Genomic DNA, 19,434 nt, shown 5'->3' on the forward strand with positions numbered 1-19,434 from the left:
GTCACACAATCACTAGCATACATACTACATCATAAACAAAACACAAGCAAGTTCTAGCAGTCATGCCATCTTTAATCCAAAAGAAACACAAATTGCTATGCAACAGTTAGGTCAGTACTGTTAAATGCTAATCAAAAAGAAGATGTAGCAGTATAATTATATTTTAAAAAAGCAATATTAATGGGCATTAACAGCCTAAATACCTTTAAAAATCCAGCCTTATGTAAATAAGCAGTTCAAATACCATGCTCACCACACTATTAATTGCATACACCAGTGAACTGAAAATGTATGTTCTGGGCAATCATCTTAACATTCTCCCTGTAGTGCCATCTGCCTCTAATCTTTCTTTATTATATTTCATACCAAGGATCTGAGCCTTCAAACCCTTATGTGATTAAGGGTGGTAAAATGAGGCTATGAGTGTAAGTAGGTCCTTTTTCTAGTAGCACTTTACAACTATAACTATAGCCCAACTAAGTTTTTTGTCCTGAATTTCGATGATTTTTGTAGGCGCAATATGGTTTTGGATTACACATATACCTCTCATGAAACTGAAACCGGCTGAATTTTTAAAACAATTCAAATTACACAATCACTTGGATGATTTCTTAAAAAAATCCAAAAGACTAAAATTTTAGAGACAAATTTCCACCTCCTTCCAGTTAACCTCTGAATCATGTAAATGTTGCTAGCTATGTTAATGAAACATACATGTTATATATGCAAATTTTGCATAAATATTTACAATGCCAAGTATATGCCTAGAAGCAGTGGTTATATTTCAACTTGTAAGTGTCATTGCTTTTGTTTAGTGAGAAGGCTAAAAATGTACGCAAGTTATGACAAATGCCTTGATATCCATCAATACAGAAATCTGTAAGATGGCTTTCCCCCGTTCAATATTTGATTAAAAGAACTACTTGTCTTGCCTTTGTGAAAGTTTTGTGATTTTTCTTCATTTTTACATGATCTAAATGATAAAATTTTGCACAATAGAGCATGTGTACACTGCAAAAAATAACCAACAGCGAGTCTTATAGTCAGGGTCAACTGACTCAGGCTCGAGCTACAGGGCTAAAAATATCCCTGTAGATGTTCAGGATCGCGCTGGAGACTGGGTTCCAAGGACCATCCCCCTCAAAGGGTTTCAGAGTCCAGGCTCCAGCCCGAGCCTGAATGTGTACACTGCTAATTTTAGCTCTGTAGTGTGATCCCCAGTCAGTTGACTCAGGTTCTGAGTGTTACTGGCATGGGTTCTTTTTAACAGCATAAAAATCCCCTTTAGTTGATAGATGTTCGGCTGCATGAGTTCTTTTAGCATGGTGTCCCAGCTCTGCGCAGATAGCAGATTTTGACAGACCTGCCCAATAAATTCAGACTCAGTTTTCAGCGAAGGAACTTGGTCAGGTTTATTGCCGATGAAGCACGGTGCTAATGCCCTTGCTCAATGGTTACAGGTACACTAACACATGTATGCTTGAGATAATGGCGGGACTTTCCATTTTCCCCTCGGCCAGACAAAGACACTTCCTCTGAGATACATTTTTATACACACACAAACAAGTTATGTGTTGCCCCCTTGACATGGCTAGTTACTGCCCTCTGACATACCTAGAGACCACTCTCTGATTTACCTAACTACCACCCATTACCTTGTACCTGTTGGTTTGATTAAAACATTTCTATCCATCACGCTGTTATCCTGACCCTATTTTTAAAATGGGTCAGTGTGTTTTTGTTACCTTTGGAGAATGTATTGGTATTGAGGTGCTCTGGTACCACCCTTCTGGAATGTGTCTGTGTGCGAGCTTTGTGCCTAGCACCTTTTAGGAATATGTGGTTTTGCACATTCTGTTTTTGCCAGATTCTGTGAGCAGGCCCTGCCTAGCCACAGCCGGACTTTGCTTTATATCAGCAAAGCTTTGACTACTACTTTAGCCCAGGCCTCAAGCCTCATACCAGGCCTCTGATACAAGGGCTTATGTCTCAGGCCCTCTTACAACTACACACATAATATCCCCCAAATATTGCTCTTTATTTGGAAGCAATATTGTTATATTAGAAAATCTGACATTAAAACATTCCTTGTAACACTGACGTTTTGTGCTTTTATTATTGACGATCTCTTAAAATGCAACACCCGAGTAATGAGATATTGTAAAAGCCCATTATGGTGAAAACAGTAAACACAGATGTATTTAACTACTAGTAAAATTTTACATGGCATGATGTTTAAAAAGGTAAATGTTAGCTATATACAGATTACTTTTGCTAATTGCCAGGCAAATGTATATACTCCTGCTTTTTTGGCATGTGGATCTGACACATAATTATAATTTTTTTTCCTCCACTAATTACTTTATAAGGAAAGTAAGTAAGTAAGTAAGTAAGTAAGTGTGTGTGTGTGTGTGTGTGTGTGTGTGTGTGTGTGTGTGTGTGTGTGTGTGTGTGTGTGTGTGAGAGAGAGAGAGAGAGAGAGAAGATATACACCTCAAATTTAGAGCACAAAAAACAAGCCAAAAATTCACAGACATTGAGAATATTAGAAAACAGGCAATTTTTGTTTATCTAACATATACAAAGTCTTTAATGATAAAATTTCCAAAAGCACCAGAAAAATCCTATCATATTTAAAGCAAAAGAATTTACAAACAAATTAGCTGCTCAAATCAAAAGTTGGAGGTGCTAAAGATAAATTTTATATAGGAAGTCCAGACTCAACTTAACTATGGAGTTCTGAACAACTCATTCCTAATGTAAGCAACTCCTCCTAGCAGAGCTGGAAAAGCCCTGCTATTGGGCTTTATGAAGTCAACAAGTGTGCTGGGTCTGCACTCAACTAGCAAGTAACCTTTTCATGAGGAGACCTGAGAGAGAGAAAGATGGTTAATCTATGTTTAGATGGTTGTAAAGGAAGCTGAAAGAGAAAACACACCACTCAATTCACAATCTACCCCCTTTAAAGAACTAGCCTTAAGGGTCTAACTATATATTCACTTAGATTCCAAAATCAATGTTTTCAACATTCGGTCATGTATTGGGGTTTGGGGGGGGGGGGAGGGTGTTGTTTTTCTGGATTCTAGCTGTAGTTCCACATATTGCTTCAAGTACATTTGCATGAGTACTGGTGCATTTCTTGCCAATGCCAAGCATTACAGAGGCAAAAGTTCCTTATCTTACCATCTGCATGGTAATAAAATTGCACAATGATATCATTGTTCAGCAAACTATTCTTTGAAGAAATAAAAGCTGAAGGGGCCTGAACAGAAGGGGGAAAATTATACCCCAAACTTGTAAAAAACAAAACTAAAGCCTCACGTTAGCTTACATGCCGATCTTGCTTTTCTGATAATTACAAAGGAACGGTTCTGTCTTTGTAAGAAAGGTATAGGCAGTTCAGTGTCAAAAAGAAGAAATGCAGGTAAATGTTTGTAATAGGTTACTGGCCTTTGTTCCCTACTAAAGGCTGTAGAGATCAGATTGTGTATGCTAAATTTATCATCAGGAATAAAATATCTAATCATGCAACATGACTTTGACCAAGATTTTCCTCTCTGATTACTGTGCAATTCATGATTATAATAAAATGTTTTCCTAAATACAATTAATATTAGATGCCTCTTACTTCTATTTTGATTTTTGCAAAAGACTGAAGCATGAACCAGATACTGAATTCGTCTCATTGTTAATATTGCAGGTATTACAATTATAAAGCCAGAAATAGGTATTGCTATTAAAATTACACTGAAATAAGGACAACACCAATATAGCAGGAAGGTAACAGAGAAACTCTAATGCTAGTAAAGTACCTGAATTCAAACTATTAAAGAAAGAATTATAGAATCCTAAAAATATAGGTCTCAGAAGGACCTCGAGAGATCATCTAGTCCAGTCCCCTGCACTGCAGTAGGACTAAGTATTATCTAGACCATCCCTGACAGGTATTTGTGTAACCCAGCGAAGGGCAACCTGTGGCCCGTCAGGGTAATCCGCTGACAGGCTGCGAGACAGTTTGTTTATATTGATCGTCCGCAGGCATGGCTGCCTGCAGCTCCCAGTGGCTGTGCCTGTGGACAGTCAATGTAAACAAACTATCCTACGGCCCACCAGAGGATTACCCTGACGGGCCGCGGGGTGCCCACTACTGATCTAACCTGTTCTTAAAAACCTCCAATGACAAAGATTCCACAACCTCCTTGCAGTAAGAGGCCCTGAAACATAAACCCTTGCATCAGAGGCCTGGTCTGAGGTCTAAAGCCTGAACCAAAGTACTTCCAGGCATTGCTAAGCAAAGCTGGGCTGTGAGCCAGAGGCAGGCCCTAATTGCAGAACTTGGCAAGAAAAGGGTTCCTAGAAAGCACGTGCTAATGATATAAGTAGTAATAAGAGGAACGTGTGCCAAGATGGCACCTGGACATCCTGATATGAGGACACTTCACAGATATAACAAGGAACAGCCAGGTGCATCCCAAAGACAGGGTCCAAAGGACAGCATGATGGACAGATCTGTTTGTTTGAACCAACATGATCAAAGGGGGAGACAGCACCCTAATGAGTCAAGGGGCTGTACCTCAATGTGTCAGTAGGGATGAGTAATCTGTCCTGCAACTGTATAAAAACAGGTCCGGGAGTGCATATCTTTGTCCAGCCTAGGGGGCAGTGGAGTGTCCCGCCACTGACTGAGCTGTGTCCATCGCCAGGGGGCACATATTCGTAGTATGTCCTGTAGAGTCTACAGGAAACTATTACTGTGCTTCGTTGGACAATAAACCTGGCCAGGTGCCTTCATACCTTAATAGAGTCTGTGGCCTTTGGAGGTTCTCTCAGGACCTGCTGTGTCAGCTATGTGCGCAGAGCTGGGGCAGCACACAGAGGGAACACGCACGCAGCCGACTATCATCATCATCGAACCAGAGCAGAGCACCTCACCAGTAGCTACTGACAACACTCCTTAGGTAATTTGTTCCAGTGCTTAACTACCCTTACTGTTAGGAAGTTTTTCCTAATGCGTAACCTAAATCTCCCTTGCTGCCATTAAGCCCATTATTTCCTGTCCTGTCTTCAGAGGATAAGGAGAACAATTTATCACCCTCCTCTCTATAACAACTTTTTATGTCCCCCCTCAGTCTTCTATGCTTCAGACTAAACAAACAATTTTTTCAATCTTCCCCAGTAGGTTGTGCTTTCTAGACTTTTATCATTTTTGTTGCTCTCCTCTAGACTTTCCTCAATTTGTCCACATCTGTCCCAAGGGTGCTGTCCAGAACTGGACACAATACTCCAGTTGAGGCCTGCTGAGTAGAATGGAATAATTACTTCTCGTGTCTTGCTTACAACACTCCTGGTGATACATCCCAGATTGATGTTCATTTTTTTGCAACAGTATTGTACTTTTGACTCATAGTTTGTGATCCACGATAGCCCCCAGATCCTTTTCTGCAGTACTCCTTCCTGGGCAGTCGTATCCCATTTTGTATTTGTGCAAATTATTATTCCTTCCTAAATGCAGCACTTTGCATTTGTCCTTATGGAATTTCATCCTATTTATTTCAGACAATTTTTTCCGTTTGTCAAAATCATTTTAAATTCTAATCCTGTCCTCCAAAGCACTTGCAACTCCTCCCATCTTGTATCATCCGCAAATTTTATAAGTGTACTCTCTCTGCCATTATCAAAATCACTGAGGAAGATACTGAATAGAACCAAACCCAGGAAAGATCCTTGCAGGACCTCACTCAATATGCCCTTCCTGCTTAACTGTGGACCATTGATATTTACGCTGATTACAGTTTTCCAATCAGCTGTGCATCCATCTTATAGTTAGTTTGTTTAGGCTGTATTTCCCTAGTTTGCTTATGAGACGGTCGTGTGAGATTGTATCAAAAGTCTTATGAAATAAAGTTGATAAATATCACATTTACTCCCTCCCTCCCCCCATCCACAAGACTTGTTACCTTGTCAAAGAAGGATATTAGGTTGGTTTGACATGATTTGTTCTTGACAAATCCATGTTGACTGTTACTTATATTATCCTCTAGGTGCATGCAAATTCATTGTTTGATTATCTGCTCCATTATCTTTCTGGGTACCAAAGTTTGCTGACTGGCCTATAATTCCCTGGGTTGTCTTTATTTCCCTTTTTATAGACAGGTTCTATATTTGTCCTTTTCTGCTGATGGGCTCTCTCCTCTCCTCCACGCATTCTAAAAGCTCTAACTCCTGAGAGATCTCTTCAGCCAGTTCCTTAAGTATTCTAGGATGTATTTCATCAGGCCCTGCCGACTTGAAGTCATCTAGCTTGTCGAAGTAATTCTTAACTTGCTCTTTCCCTATTTTAGCCTCCGATCCAAAACCCTTTTCATGGACGTTTGTTAGTCATCCGATAACTGCTAACCTTTTAGGTGAAAATTGAAACAAAAATGGCATTTAAAACTCCGGCCACTGCTGCATTTTCTGTTACTGTCTTTCCCTCCTCATTGAGTAATGGGCCAACCCTTTCCTTAGACTTCCTGTTGCTTCTCATGAACAACAATAAATTCATAGAACACCAAAAATCAGATATTAGAAGGAAAACTGGTGAAATTACAATAATTAGGAAGTACAGTTATTAGGATTGAAGGCTGGTGCATCCTATGCTACCTTTGTATAGATTTATGTTGATATTTGTCTTTATGTTAAAGATGCCTAGAGCCTGAGATATACCTTATTTTAAAAAGTGTCTAATTCAAAAGAAACAAAAAAGATAGCCATAAGTAAGACACAATCAACAATGACATTTATATGCAAAATGTATGGATCAAGAAGCAGTCAAAATGGTTATTGGACTACTTAAGGATTTGTAGGTAAAATAACTCAGTGCTGGAAAGGATGGAACCAAAAATAATCAATCAATTTACAGTGAAAAAATAAATACAACTAAAAAAAGCAAAGTGAACTGAAGCCAAAAGAATTAAAGTAAAACTCCAGGGATTCATCTTCAATTTTTTCCATAGTAAATGAAAAAAAAAAAAAAAAAAAAAGAATGTATACAATCCCCTAATATAAAACTGTACCTGAGAAATACCTGATGAAGTTGGAATATTCTGACTGATGTTAGAACCGGTAACAAATATCAAAAGAGGTTGCCAACTTGTGATGGCAAAGTAGGACAGGAACAAAATCATTCTCCGTTAGTTTTAATGAGAGAAAACAATTCAGTTTGAATCTTAAGCGATTGTTTCTCCTATGTGTAGTTTTGTTTTCTTTAACTATATATATTTTTGTAGGCAGACAGTGTCCCGGACTTTCAAGAGATGACAAGTAATTTGCATGCCCATATCTAATGGTCCTGTAAAAACAGTCTTCTTTCATTGCACACCTTAGCCCAATCCTCCTCGCCCTCTCCAGTGCTAGGCTGCTTGACTAAGTCCCAAAATTCTACTCATTGTAAATTTATAGCTACTTCCAGTTACTCACTGACCCTACAGCAAGGGTTTTGGAGGCGTGGCTGCTGATTTTGGAAGAGCAAAATATAGACTGTTTGTTGGTGGGAAGAAGAGTGGTGGTTGAGGAAAGCTATGAAAATAATGCAACATGCAGGCAAGGAACCTGGCACTTGTGAGAAAGATTAAGCAGAGGAGAGTAAAGAAATAGCTGGTTTTGGAGGAGCATCCAGTTTGGAGAAAAGAGATCACCTGATTATGGGGAAAAAAATACAAAGTTAAGGCATAAAACAAAGCTACAGAAAAAATGATTGCAGAATCCAAAGTAGCTAAAAGTAGCAAACTGCCCAGTTTCTCCCACTGAATCTAATGGAGATGGAATTTGATTCTGTTCTAATTTGTGGACAGAAAAATGTCTGGCTCCATGTTCAAAGTAATTTTTCTTTTTTATGTTAGTTTTGAAATAAGTGTCAAATTAATTGTACTTGAAAAAATATACAATTGTGAAATCATGGAAATACACACGAGTTGCTTTTTAAGAAGGACTTGCACAAAAACTGATTTTTTTTAAAAAAAGGTTTATACTCCTCAAAACTTCACATTTTAAAACAGGTTTGTAAGGTTTCAGCATAAAATGACCCATGATACAAAGAGACAGTGGGTATCATCTCTGCCAGGGGATCTCAACCTTTCTTTCTTTACGCCCCCAAACATGCTGTAAAAACTCCACGGCCCACCCGTGCCACAACAACTATTTTTCTGTGTATAAAAGCCAGGGCCCATGTTAGGGGGTACCAAGCAGGGCACTTGCCTGGGGCCCCATGTCACAGGGGGTTCCACAAACCTAAGTTGCTCAGGCTTCAGCCCTGGTTGACAAGGCTCAAGGCCTGGGGCTTGAGCTTTCTGCCCCAGTGAATATAACACCGGCCCTGCTTGGCGGACCCCCTGAAACCTGCTTGCTGCACCCCAGGGGACCCTGGGACATTGACTGAGAACTGCTGATCTACACCGCACAGTGCTGTTTGAAAACATACATTAAAAATTATACACCTCCTTTGACAGATTCATGATTTGTGCAAGTTTGTGTCCATTGTGTAAGGCAATGAGTGTCTCCAGGGAGGTTCTGAGCACCCTTAATTCCCAACTTCAGTAGGAGCTGAGAGAGCTCAGCACCTCACATGACTGGATCTTAAACTATCCTACCCAAAAATCTAGTTGAGGAGGAGGGAGAAAAGGAGAGAAAGGACAGATGCGTTACACGTTAACAGATCACCAGTATTCTCAGTTAGCGTGTGAGGATACAGGAACCAGCACACAAGGAATTATTCTGTGCAAGCCAAATGCAGAAGCTGCTAAAACAAGGAGATAATTAGTTGACAATGTATAGCCTCTCAAGTGAAAAGTTATAAATACTTAGAAGTTTGTACATAGCATATAATGAAGTGTACATCCTTAAAGAACACCAGACTGGCAACTGGACTGGAAAGAGAACCAAGGCACAGCCAACCAGAATTACAATATACAGAGATTTTCTTTTTTCTAGCAGGGGGGACTTGTGTATGAGCAGGAATTCACCCCTGGCCCATCTGTCTCTATCTGGATGATAGGAAGATAACTAATGTATAAAGTTTAATATTTAAAACTAAATGTTGACACAAATTGTTCTGATATTAAAACCAGCCCTGAATGAGGACGAAAACTGTTTGCTCTCAAGAAAGACTGCCCCAGCAAGCAATCTACTCATGTATAAATAAAAAAACCTAAACAAATATTTGAAATTAAGCGTTTTCAACAAATGAATGTTTAAAGTGTTGTGCTGAGTTAAATCAGTACAACTTTCCTTTGAAATAGATATACAAGACGTCTCTAGTTTCACATCCCATATGCTGAATGGGAAATTTTTACCTGTTGTGTAAAGGCAGATAACCTAACCTCCTGTTCAGTCTGTCTCTTCACAACTTGCCTATCATCACTTTAGTGGGATGAGGAATTTAGCTGATGTTTGCAAATTTGTTCTGAAGTATTATATCAGTTTGTCAACTTGTATGTGTATCTTTTTTCTACACTCATGTTTCTCTGTCAAGATATCCATTCTAATGACACAGACTTTATTTAAACAAATCTATATTTTTGGAATTTATTTCCAACATTTAACTCCTTAGTGGTATTTTAATATTCACAACTGGATAGACTCTTGTGAGCATTACTAAAATTGTACGTTAGAAAAGACATAACTTTCAGAGTATAATTACTACAGAAGATGGTTTGCTCAAAATTCCAAAATCACTAATCATAATCAGATCATTTCATGAAGACCAAAACCAGTCCAAATTTTACTGAAGAGGCATTTGGATATATTATGAAGAACTATTCTTAAGAATATACAAATATCCTGAGATGTATCAACTATTCTTTGTGGAGCTATCAACATACAGTAAATAAAATAATCAAAATAGGATAATATATTAACTTTATAAATAATTTTCTTTTAAAGCAGATGTTAATTCTAAACTGGAGAAACAAATTAAATAACTAGAGAATTTAATTCACTGGCGAAGTTACAATAAAACCACTATTAAGAAAATTATCTATGACTTACTGCTTGAATTGAAAAATCTCATAATAAGAAGGATTTAGATAGAGTCAATAAAGTTTGTTTTCAACTGTTTTAAAATGACCATGCTATAGTGGCTCTGTACTGGGCTAACATCGCCTAAAGCCCTCTGACAGCTGCATGGCACTCTAGGTGGTCTAGTAAAAATCCATCTAAAAAAATGTCTGGCCTAACAATTCAAGGAAAACCAGTCTGGTGTTTAACAATAATGAATCATATTCTAGTAATCTAAAAATAGATTCTTTAAAATGGAGAATATGCCATCTTTCATTGAAAAAGAAACAGGGTCACGATAAAGCAGGAGAAAAGCATTTCTCCCCCTCCAGACAGTTTACAATCAATTAAATACAATAGCAACCAAGTCATTTAGAAATATCTATATTTTCCTCACATGTATGCTTGGAACATTTGCTCTTTAATTGCTTACAACAAATTTAAATTAATACCAAATTACATGATTTTGACATCATTTCTATTCTATTGTATTCTTTTCAGGAGTGCCTTCATTACTGTAGTATCTCAGTGCCTAACAGAAATATATTAAGTTAAATGAGTAGCTTCTACCATGTGTGGTTCTTTCTTTCTCCCTTCTTTTCCTCAAGAATTGCATGGGAATAAAAAAAAATTAAATAGCACTTTTTTTATTTGTTAATATTAGCAAATGCAAAATCAAAACAATGCGTCTTGCACTTGGTGGTGGGCTTTGTGGTGCAGAAGTTTGGTCCACTTTGCTTCAATATTATGAAACCATTAAATACTAATTCAGCTGAAACTGAAAAAAACCTCCCTAAAAAAGCCCTAAATATTTTCTCCAAGGGCCAACTACAAAAGTCTTACAAATAAAACTGAAAGAAATATGATCACTTTACTACATAAAGGATCTACTTAGGTTATTTTATACATGGAAAACGTGAAGTTGTATGAAATGATTGTTATAGTAAGTGAAAGACTTAATTTCACAACAGGTTGGTTACTCAGGAATTAACCTTTATCAGACTACATTTAATGTTAAATTTATTTTTATTAACTGTGATCTTAAATGTACTACAAACAATAGCTATCTTACACTTACCTTATTTTCAAATCTGTTTTGAAAACAATGACCAAAACAAGTGCTCTGTGTATTTATGGCTATAACACACTTTCTCTACTTGAAGTTACTGTAAGACTGACATAGATTGACTTAAACCAGGGGTGGGCAAACCTTTCGGCCCGAGAGCCACATCGGGGCGCAAAACTATATGGAGGGCCGGGGTAGGGAAGGCTGTGCCCCCTAAACAGCCTGGACCCTGCCCCCTATTCGCCCCCTCCCACTTCCAACCCCCTCACTGTCCCCCTCAGAATCCCCAACCCATCTAACCCCCCCTGCTCCTTGTCCCCTGACCTCCCCTCCTGGGATCCCCCACCCACCCCCTGGGATCCCACCCCCATCCAACCTCCCCTGCTCCCTGACTGCCCCGACCTATCCACACCCCTGCCGCCTGACAGGCCCCCCAGGACTCCCACACCCTATCCAAACCCCCGTTCCCTGACCGCCCTAGAACCTCCGCCCCATCCAGCCGCCCCCTGCTCCCTGTCCCCTGACTGACCCCCCCAGAACCCCTGCCCCTAACCGCTCCCTGACTGCCTCCTGGCACTCCCTACCCAACCCCCCCACCGCCGCCACCACCGCCTCACCATGCCACTCAGAGTGGCAGGAGCCCGCGCGGCGGAATGGGCAGAATGGTCCCGCAGGCTGGATGTGGCCCGTGGACTGTAGTTTGCCCACCGATGACTTAAACCCTGAAGAACAAGGTTTAATAGCCGCTAAAAATTTGTCATCATTCAGTGTGATAACTCTGAACATTCCTGACATCCATGTAAATATTCAATCCCTTTTTGAATCTTGGCCTCAATGACTTCTTCTGGCAACAAGTTCCACAGTTTAATCACATGTTGCAGGAAAAATCCTTCCCTTTTTTGGTATGAATTTCCAACCTTTTAAGTGAATTGAAGGTCCCCTTGTTCTTGTGTTGAGGGTCAGGAGGAACAGAAGATCCATTCACCTTCTCTATTTCATTCATTATCTTATATATTTTTATCATGTCCCCTCTTATTTGTTTCCCTTTAAAAGTAAACAATCCCAATCTTTTCATAACACTCTTTCCCTCCTAAGAAAGAGAGCACTGTCCACTTGAACAGGCTTAAAGATTTATGAAAGATTTGTGAATTATGTTACCTTTGGCAGCATGGGTGTATCCCTCTTCTTTTTCTTTTCTGAATTAGGGTCATCCAGCAAGTCTGGCTCAAAGGTATAGAGCTCTGTAAGCTCATTCATGGTAAAGTGACGCTCAACCTGCTGCTGGTCAACTACTCGGAAAGACAGTGACTGCTTTGTTACTTGACGATCATATATCTTGTCCTCCATTGTTCCCTAAAAAAAATCCAAATATTTGATTTTTTAAATCTAAACACACAAATGGGATCAAGTTATTCTGTCACTGAGAAAAACAGCAATGATAAGAACAACACTATCATATCATTAACGTTTGTTCAAAAAGATAAAGAACTTTACTCCAATACGTCTCCCGTAGTTTGCTAAATTGTTTAAAAATGAATGTAGTCCCTGAATGAAACACCACAAAGGAACATGAATTGCCAATGCAACTAATGGTGCATGTCTATTTATTAGTGTAATCAATATATTTTAATTTCTTTAGCTTCCTGAAGAAATCAGCTTTTGCACAACCTCCCGAAATTGTAGTTTTTAAAATATGAATATGAAAAAAATTGATAATTCTGTTGCATCGTTCACCTTATTTTAAGTTAAACAAAAACAAAAATCACACTAAATAAGAAACAGATGGGTTACAGTCAATGACAGCTTTTAAAAAAAAAAAACTTAGGGGACATGGGACTGGGCTCAACTGAACATGAGTTCTGGTGTGATATGGTGGGTAAGAAAATGTGATCCTTGAATGTATAAGCAGGAGAATAGAGAGCAGACGTAGGGAGTAGTATTGGCATTCTATATAGATTAAATGAAAATAGCGCGTGTAGTTCTGGTGTTCACAATTTTAAAAAGGATGTGAAATTGAAAATGATTCAGATAAAAGCTACAAGAATGATTTAAGTTCTGGAAAAACTATCTCACAGTATTCAGAGTAGCAGCCGTGTTAGTCTGTATTCGCAAAAAGAAAAGGAGTACTTGCGGCACCTTAGAGACTAACCAATTTATTTGAGCATAAGCTTTCGTGAGCTACAGCTCACGTTGCATCCGATGAAGTGAGCTGTAGCTCACGAAAGTTTATGCTCAAATAAATTGGTTAGTCTCTAAGGTGCCACAAGTACTCCTTATCTTACAGTAAGAGACTAAAGAAGTTCAAGCTATTAAGATAAATAATTAGAAGATTAAGATATGTATTGAAGACCTATAACTACCTAAACTAGAAAAAATTCTTGTAATAGAGGGCCTTGAATCTATCAGAAAAAGGCACAAGATCCAATGGCTTGAAGCTGGAGCTAGACACATTCAGACTAAAAATAAGGCACATATTTTTAAACAGTGAGGTTAAACAAAAACAGGAACAAATTACCTATGGATATGGTTGATTCTCCATCACTTGGGAGTCTTTAAATCAGGACTGGACGTCTTTCTAAAAGATATGCTCTGGCTCAACCAGAAGCTGTGAACTTGATGCAGGAATCATGAGTGAAAATCTACGGTATGTATTATGTTGTAGGTCAAACTAGCTGATCTTACTGGACCCTTCTGGACTTAATATACACAATTTTTTTCTTTTCTAATGGTCTGACAATCTTAAACCCCAATTCTACTATCTGATCTACACCAGTGGACCCCTTTTCCTGTGTAGCCCCCCCCCAGACTTCAAAAAGAGTCCATAAGGATGTAAGGGTCCGTCTTTACAGATAAGACATCAGGATCTGAGCCTGAAAGGATGAATGAGAAGCATCCAAATCATACGTACCTGAGCCAAGAACCTGTACACAAACACAGGTTTGTTCTGCCCAAAGCGGTAAACCCTAAAGATACTCTGAATATCATAGGATGGATTCCAAGAGGCGTCAAAGATAATCACTCTATTAGCAGCCACCAGATTAATTCCAAGGGATCCTGCCTTAGTGGAAATAATAAACAAACGACCTCTGAAACAACAAAAAATAAAATTATGAAATGTAATATTTTACAAACTGACTTCTCTTACCTTGGATTCCTTAACTGTTACAAACATGAAGTTTTTGAAATGCTGTAACCTAAATCCTCTGGGGTCCTATTATGAATTATTCATAAATTATAATGATTCAAAATCATCTAAAACCATGAAGTTGTAAAATTTGCAACTTATGTTCTAAATAAAAGGGCAAAGCTGCTAACCAGCTGTCAGAATTACAGGACAGGGACTTTAAGAAGTCATTTGTTACCAAGAATTGTTCTGAGAGGAAAAAAAATCTTTTTCTTCAGACATTTGAATTCAGGATCAAATGTAAGAAAATTAGTTATGCCAAGTTAAACCATCATTTAAAAATGAATACATGCTGGTTGGTGTCATTGGAACTATTATCTGGAAAGCAGACTTTAAAAATTCCTTGGCATGAAACTGTTTCTAGGACATTTTTTATAAAATAACGCACCTTTGTTTCTTTACATGTCACTATCACCCAAGATTAACTTTAAATTAACAATGCAAAAAATCTCATGTAATGTTGAGATTGACATTTTAAAAAACACAAAATGCAAGGATTCTAAACTTATAACAACAGTAATTGTACCTTTTTGCAAGTGTGTAATATTCTTATTACTGCATAAGTTTTAACTTGCAACTTAGCATGTAAGTAGTGGCAGAATTTGGGGAATATAACTTAAAAGTAATTGATTAGTGCAGTTTTAACACTGCATGAATTAAGTTTATTCCATTTATTGCTTTTTAAATATACAATTGGCTGCATTACAGATATTAATTTGAATGTTGACATATGTATTTGGGAAAATTCATGAAACAAAAGAGCTTCAATTAATATGTACAACTGCATATTATATATATATATATACACACACACACGCACACGTATATCTATCTATCTGAGAGTAGAGGTAGCTCATGAGGCACCAGGGCTTGGCGATGCACCTTCTACCTTTACTCCAGATATGAACTTCCAGTGCTTTATGGAAACTCTGAATCCTTATTAAATTAAACAAACAACCATAATGCCTAATTCAACTGTGTTAACTAAACAGATGGACTCACAGAGACCATCATCAACATACCTGAAAAACTCATCTTGAGTGAAGTGGACATTGAGACAGGTCAGACCCAGTAAAGCAGTAATTTGGTAAACTTTCCATTCTCAATCCTGAAAGTTCCCCAAGTCCAAGACATTTGGGATGTAGTGAGCAGGAAGAAAATATTAGAGAGAGGAAGACATAAGTAGGACAGAAGCAAACTGTTTCCCCTTGCCTAAAATGGTATTAATCTATTTTGAGACAACATTGTTTGGAGACACTTTTCTGTCTGTACTGATATATAAAAGTATCCATGGATGACAAGGTGGTAGCTTCACAGATTTCCTCTGTGGTAGCTGATGTTCTTTCTGACCAGGATGAGATTGTGGAATAAGTTGAATCATGTTTTTTTTTTCCTGTGACTTAATATGCTTCAGTGATACATTATTTGATCCACCTAGCCACAGAGTATTTGGATGCATTCAAGGCTAGACATTTAGGGTAAATGGAAATGAACAAAGATGACGTTTTTCTATACTGATCAATTCCACTTAGGAATATTTTAATTGCTGTTCTGACATATGCTGTACTTATCCTTTCAGGTGTTGAAGATTCAAAGTAAATGAAGACAAAACAATTTCCTATGAATTAACCTTGATTACCAATAACTACTTTGTCATCACAGAAAATATAGTAAGAAGATGTATATTCCTAAAAGCAGAGATTTCCAAGACTGTTCTTGCCAACCTGGTTACAACCAAGAAGAAAGTTTTCATGGAAAAGAAATAAAAAAGGGCATTTCAGGCCATTGGATGGTTCATAAGAACTTGTACCACTCTGGGCCAATTCTAGATAAGAAAGGTACACCTAGTGCTTGGTTTGGACAGTTATACTACTATAAGCTACTTTGATGACATCAGGTATTTAGATAAGCATGAGTTTTTGGCCTAGTTTAACACCGAGATATAAGACACTGTGGAAGGAAGTCTAAGATTCAAGTCAAGGCCACCGCAAAGAACTCCAAAAAGAGCTGGAATGCCTGATTTCCTGGTGCTGATTTTTGTATGTTAACATCCTTACGGGCATTCAGTTCAAAAGCTTGCATAGGCAGAGAATAGGACAGCCTGAATGAGGTTAGAAGAGTATACTTTGGAAAAGTATCCCATTTTGTTCAGTTCTTGCTACTCAAAGCCAAAGTTTTAGGCTCGGTCAGTCTGGAACAGAATGCAGGAGCAGACATCTACTTAATGGAAAGACAGAGCAGGGACTTTTGCAACTTTTCCACTAGGTCTAAATACCTTCTTGGCCAATTTGCAGTGACAAGAATGATAGATTTCAGAGTAGCAGCCGTGTTAGTCTGTATCCGCAAAAAGAAAAGGAGTACTTATGGCACCTTAGAGACTAACCAATTTATTTGAGCATAAGCTTTCGTGAGCTACAGCTTACTTCATTGGATGCATGCAGTGGAAAATACAGTGGGGAGATTTATATACACAGAGAACATGAAACAATAAGTGTTACCATACACACTGTAACAAGAGTGATCAGGTAAGGTGAGCTATTACCAGCAGGAGAGCGGGGGCAGAGGGAGGGGGGAACCTTTTGTAGTGATAATCAAGGTGGGCCATTTCTAGCAGTTGACAAGAACGTGTGAGGAATAGACAGATGTTTCCTCTTTTATCTAATAAATCACTTTCTTCCTAGTGGCAGAAGGAGGGGGAGAAGGAAAGAAACCAATCTAGCTATCTGAGAGTCAGTGTGGCCTCGCTAATTTGTGGTCTGCTTCCCTGGTGAAGAAAAGCCACACCTCTGAGTTTCATCTGGATGTATATACTTGAACCTGGCTCTATGGATATCAGAAAGAATACTTCCTGATTCAGGGACCATATAGAATATTGACTGTCTGCAGATAGTTTAACCAGTCTGGTTATGTGTTCAGTGACTTCTTTACATGGATCATTTTAATGGAGGCCAGCTGAGCTTTTGTCCAGGAAAAAAAAATCTGTATTGTTTCAGCATTTAGACTTGAAACATTTGTACGCCACTGCTGATTTATACATGCCACAGTTGTGGGGTTTCCTTTTTTGTCTGAACTAGGACATACTATTTCCCTTAGTGCTAATAAAATGCCAAAGAGCCAGCCTAACTCTATCTAGATCTCTTTCAAGATGTTGTTCAGGAACCTTTCTGCCTCTGACCTTTTTATCCACTCTTTGTATTTTGATGGTCCATGTGTGCTCCGCAATCTGAAATACTGGTATCAGTAGACAAGATTTCAGGGACTGGGTAGTGGAAGGAGGATCCTGCCATCATATGGGTTTTTCTATCACCATGGAACCATAGATTTTAAGGCCAGAAGTAACCACTAGATCATCTAATCTGACTTGATGTACATCACAAGCCTCCAACCCCACCCAGCACCCCCATACTAACCCCAACAACAAAATTAGACCAAAGTATTACAGTCCACAGGAGACTAGACTACTATGTGCTACAGGCAGAGAATAGGAGGGACTGAGGTATACCATGCGCAAAGCCCCTGCAATGGCAGGGAAATGATTAACAGTGGGATTGTCACTCTTCTCTTTCCTTTATATCATCTCATATTGGGAATGGTTCCAGACCCCAAGAGGAATCCCTGAAGCTCTGTCATGTACGGTCATGTCTCTTGAACACTGATTACTCCTTAGACAGAAGATAAATGCAAGTGACAATAGATGGATGACCTTCAGTTCTGTAACACCTTCCAGAATAGTGCCTGGATCTTTTCAAGCTGTACTGTTTCAGGAAGACTCTAGTTCTCCTTGGGTCTCCCTAGGTGGAAGATCCTCTTGAAGAACAGCTAAGTTTACCAGGAACCCTTATGCTTGAAGTACAGAAAGGATCCTTAATGTAATTTCCTTTGTGGCCCCTGAAAACGATGCTATGATGAGTCTGCCTTTAATGAATGGATATAGATAAATCCCTGGACTCCTTCAGTAAGTTAGTGTAACTAAATGGCTTTGTGAATACCAAAGGAGCAGAGGATAGATTGAAAGGTAATGTTATTTATTAAAATTGGTGATTTTTGTAGGCAAAATGAAGAAACTGGTGAAAATAGGGCCTGACTACAAAATGCACATAAGGTTCTGTTGAGGCCATGAAGTCCTCCGAAGAGATTCCAATGGTAGCAAAAGCTAGAGTTTCCATTCTGAACTGTTTTCTTCGTCAACCTTTTCACTCTCTTGAGCTTGATCTCCTCTAGTTCTTTTTCATACTTAGAAAAATCTGGAACACCACTTTGGAAGTGCTTGCTCTTTCTTGAGGATGGAGAGGTGATGATGAAGGTGCTTAAAGTTCCAGAGTAACTAAGTATTCATCTTGCACTATCGCCTGTATCCACCTGTCTGAAGCTGATTAAAATTAGATGTCTGAGAAGTGGAACAGCCTGTCACTAAACCAATTTGTGGATGGAAGTAATCCTAGTTGCGTTAATACACTAATGTTTGGATTGGAAAGAGGGATTGAACCCATTCTCTGATCTGGACTTCCACTTGGCATCCGTTTTCTGGTATTTTTTTCGGGGAGTAGGAATGAAAGGAGCTTATGCCCTTATATAAGGCTGTATTCGTCCTTTACCTTCATTGGACTTCTCACCAGCCAGAATTCTATCTGCAAATTTTGAGGCACAGAGGATTTCCTTTGAATAGTTATCTGCTACTCAGGAACTAAGCTAGAGTCAATGCCAGATCACTGCATTTACTTCCATGGCTCTTGTTGCCAGCTTCCTGATGTCCCATGGATGTATTCACTATGAACACTCTACTTAGCATACCACTTGAATCAACCATGGTTCTGGGAGTTAAGGATTTGTAGGTCATCTGCAGCATGTGGTTGCCCTGTAAGCCCTTATGGGCTGCTGAAATAGCTTCAGGGTTCCCTCTGTGGATGGCTTCTATTTTTCCATCTAGGGAAGAAAACCCCCTCACAACAGATATTGACATATACTTTAACTTTGATGCCACTGGTGCATGTGTCTTAGAGAATTTAAAAAGAGAATATTTTGTGTTCTAGATCCTGTAGATTTTCAAAACTGAGGCAGAGACTTTGGCACGAAAGCAGGAGTGTGGTCACGCCCAACGGCCTCACTGACAAATCTGAACAGCCTCCCATATATGCAGGAAGCATGACATGGC

At 38.8% G+C, this 19,434-nt stretch overlaps 1 protein-coding gene across 7 annotated transcripts in view; it reads right to left on the reverse strand.

Moving 5' to 3' along the window:
• ATRX (ATRX chromatin remodeler) overlaps nt 1-19,434 on the reverse strand; it is a 140,981-nt gene that overhangs the window by 14,796 nt on the left and 106,751 nt on the right. For all 7 annotated transcript variants that reach the window (XM_073361133.1, XM_073361132.1, XM_073361136.1 and 4 more), the window contains 2 exons: nt 14,007-14,184; nt 12,257-12,451 (listed from right to left, as the gene is read on the reverse strand). In XM_073361133.1, the coding sequence (XP_073217234.1) occupies nt 12,257-12,451; nt 14,007-14,184 (373 nt within the window). The remainder of the gene's footprint in view (nt 1-12,256; nt 12,452-14,006; nt 14,185-19,434) is intronic.

This window comes from Lepidochelys kempii, chromosome 9 (genome assembly GCF_965140265.1).
Source record: "Lepidochelys kempii isolate rLepKem1 chromosome 9, rLepKem1.hap2, whole genome shotgun sequence".
In the NCBI taxonomy this organism is placed as follows: Eukaryota; Metazoa; Chordata; order Testudines; family Cheloniidae; genus Lepidochelys; species Lepidochelys kempii.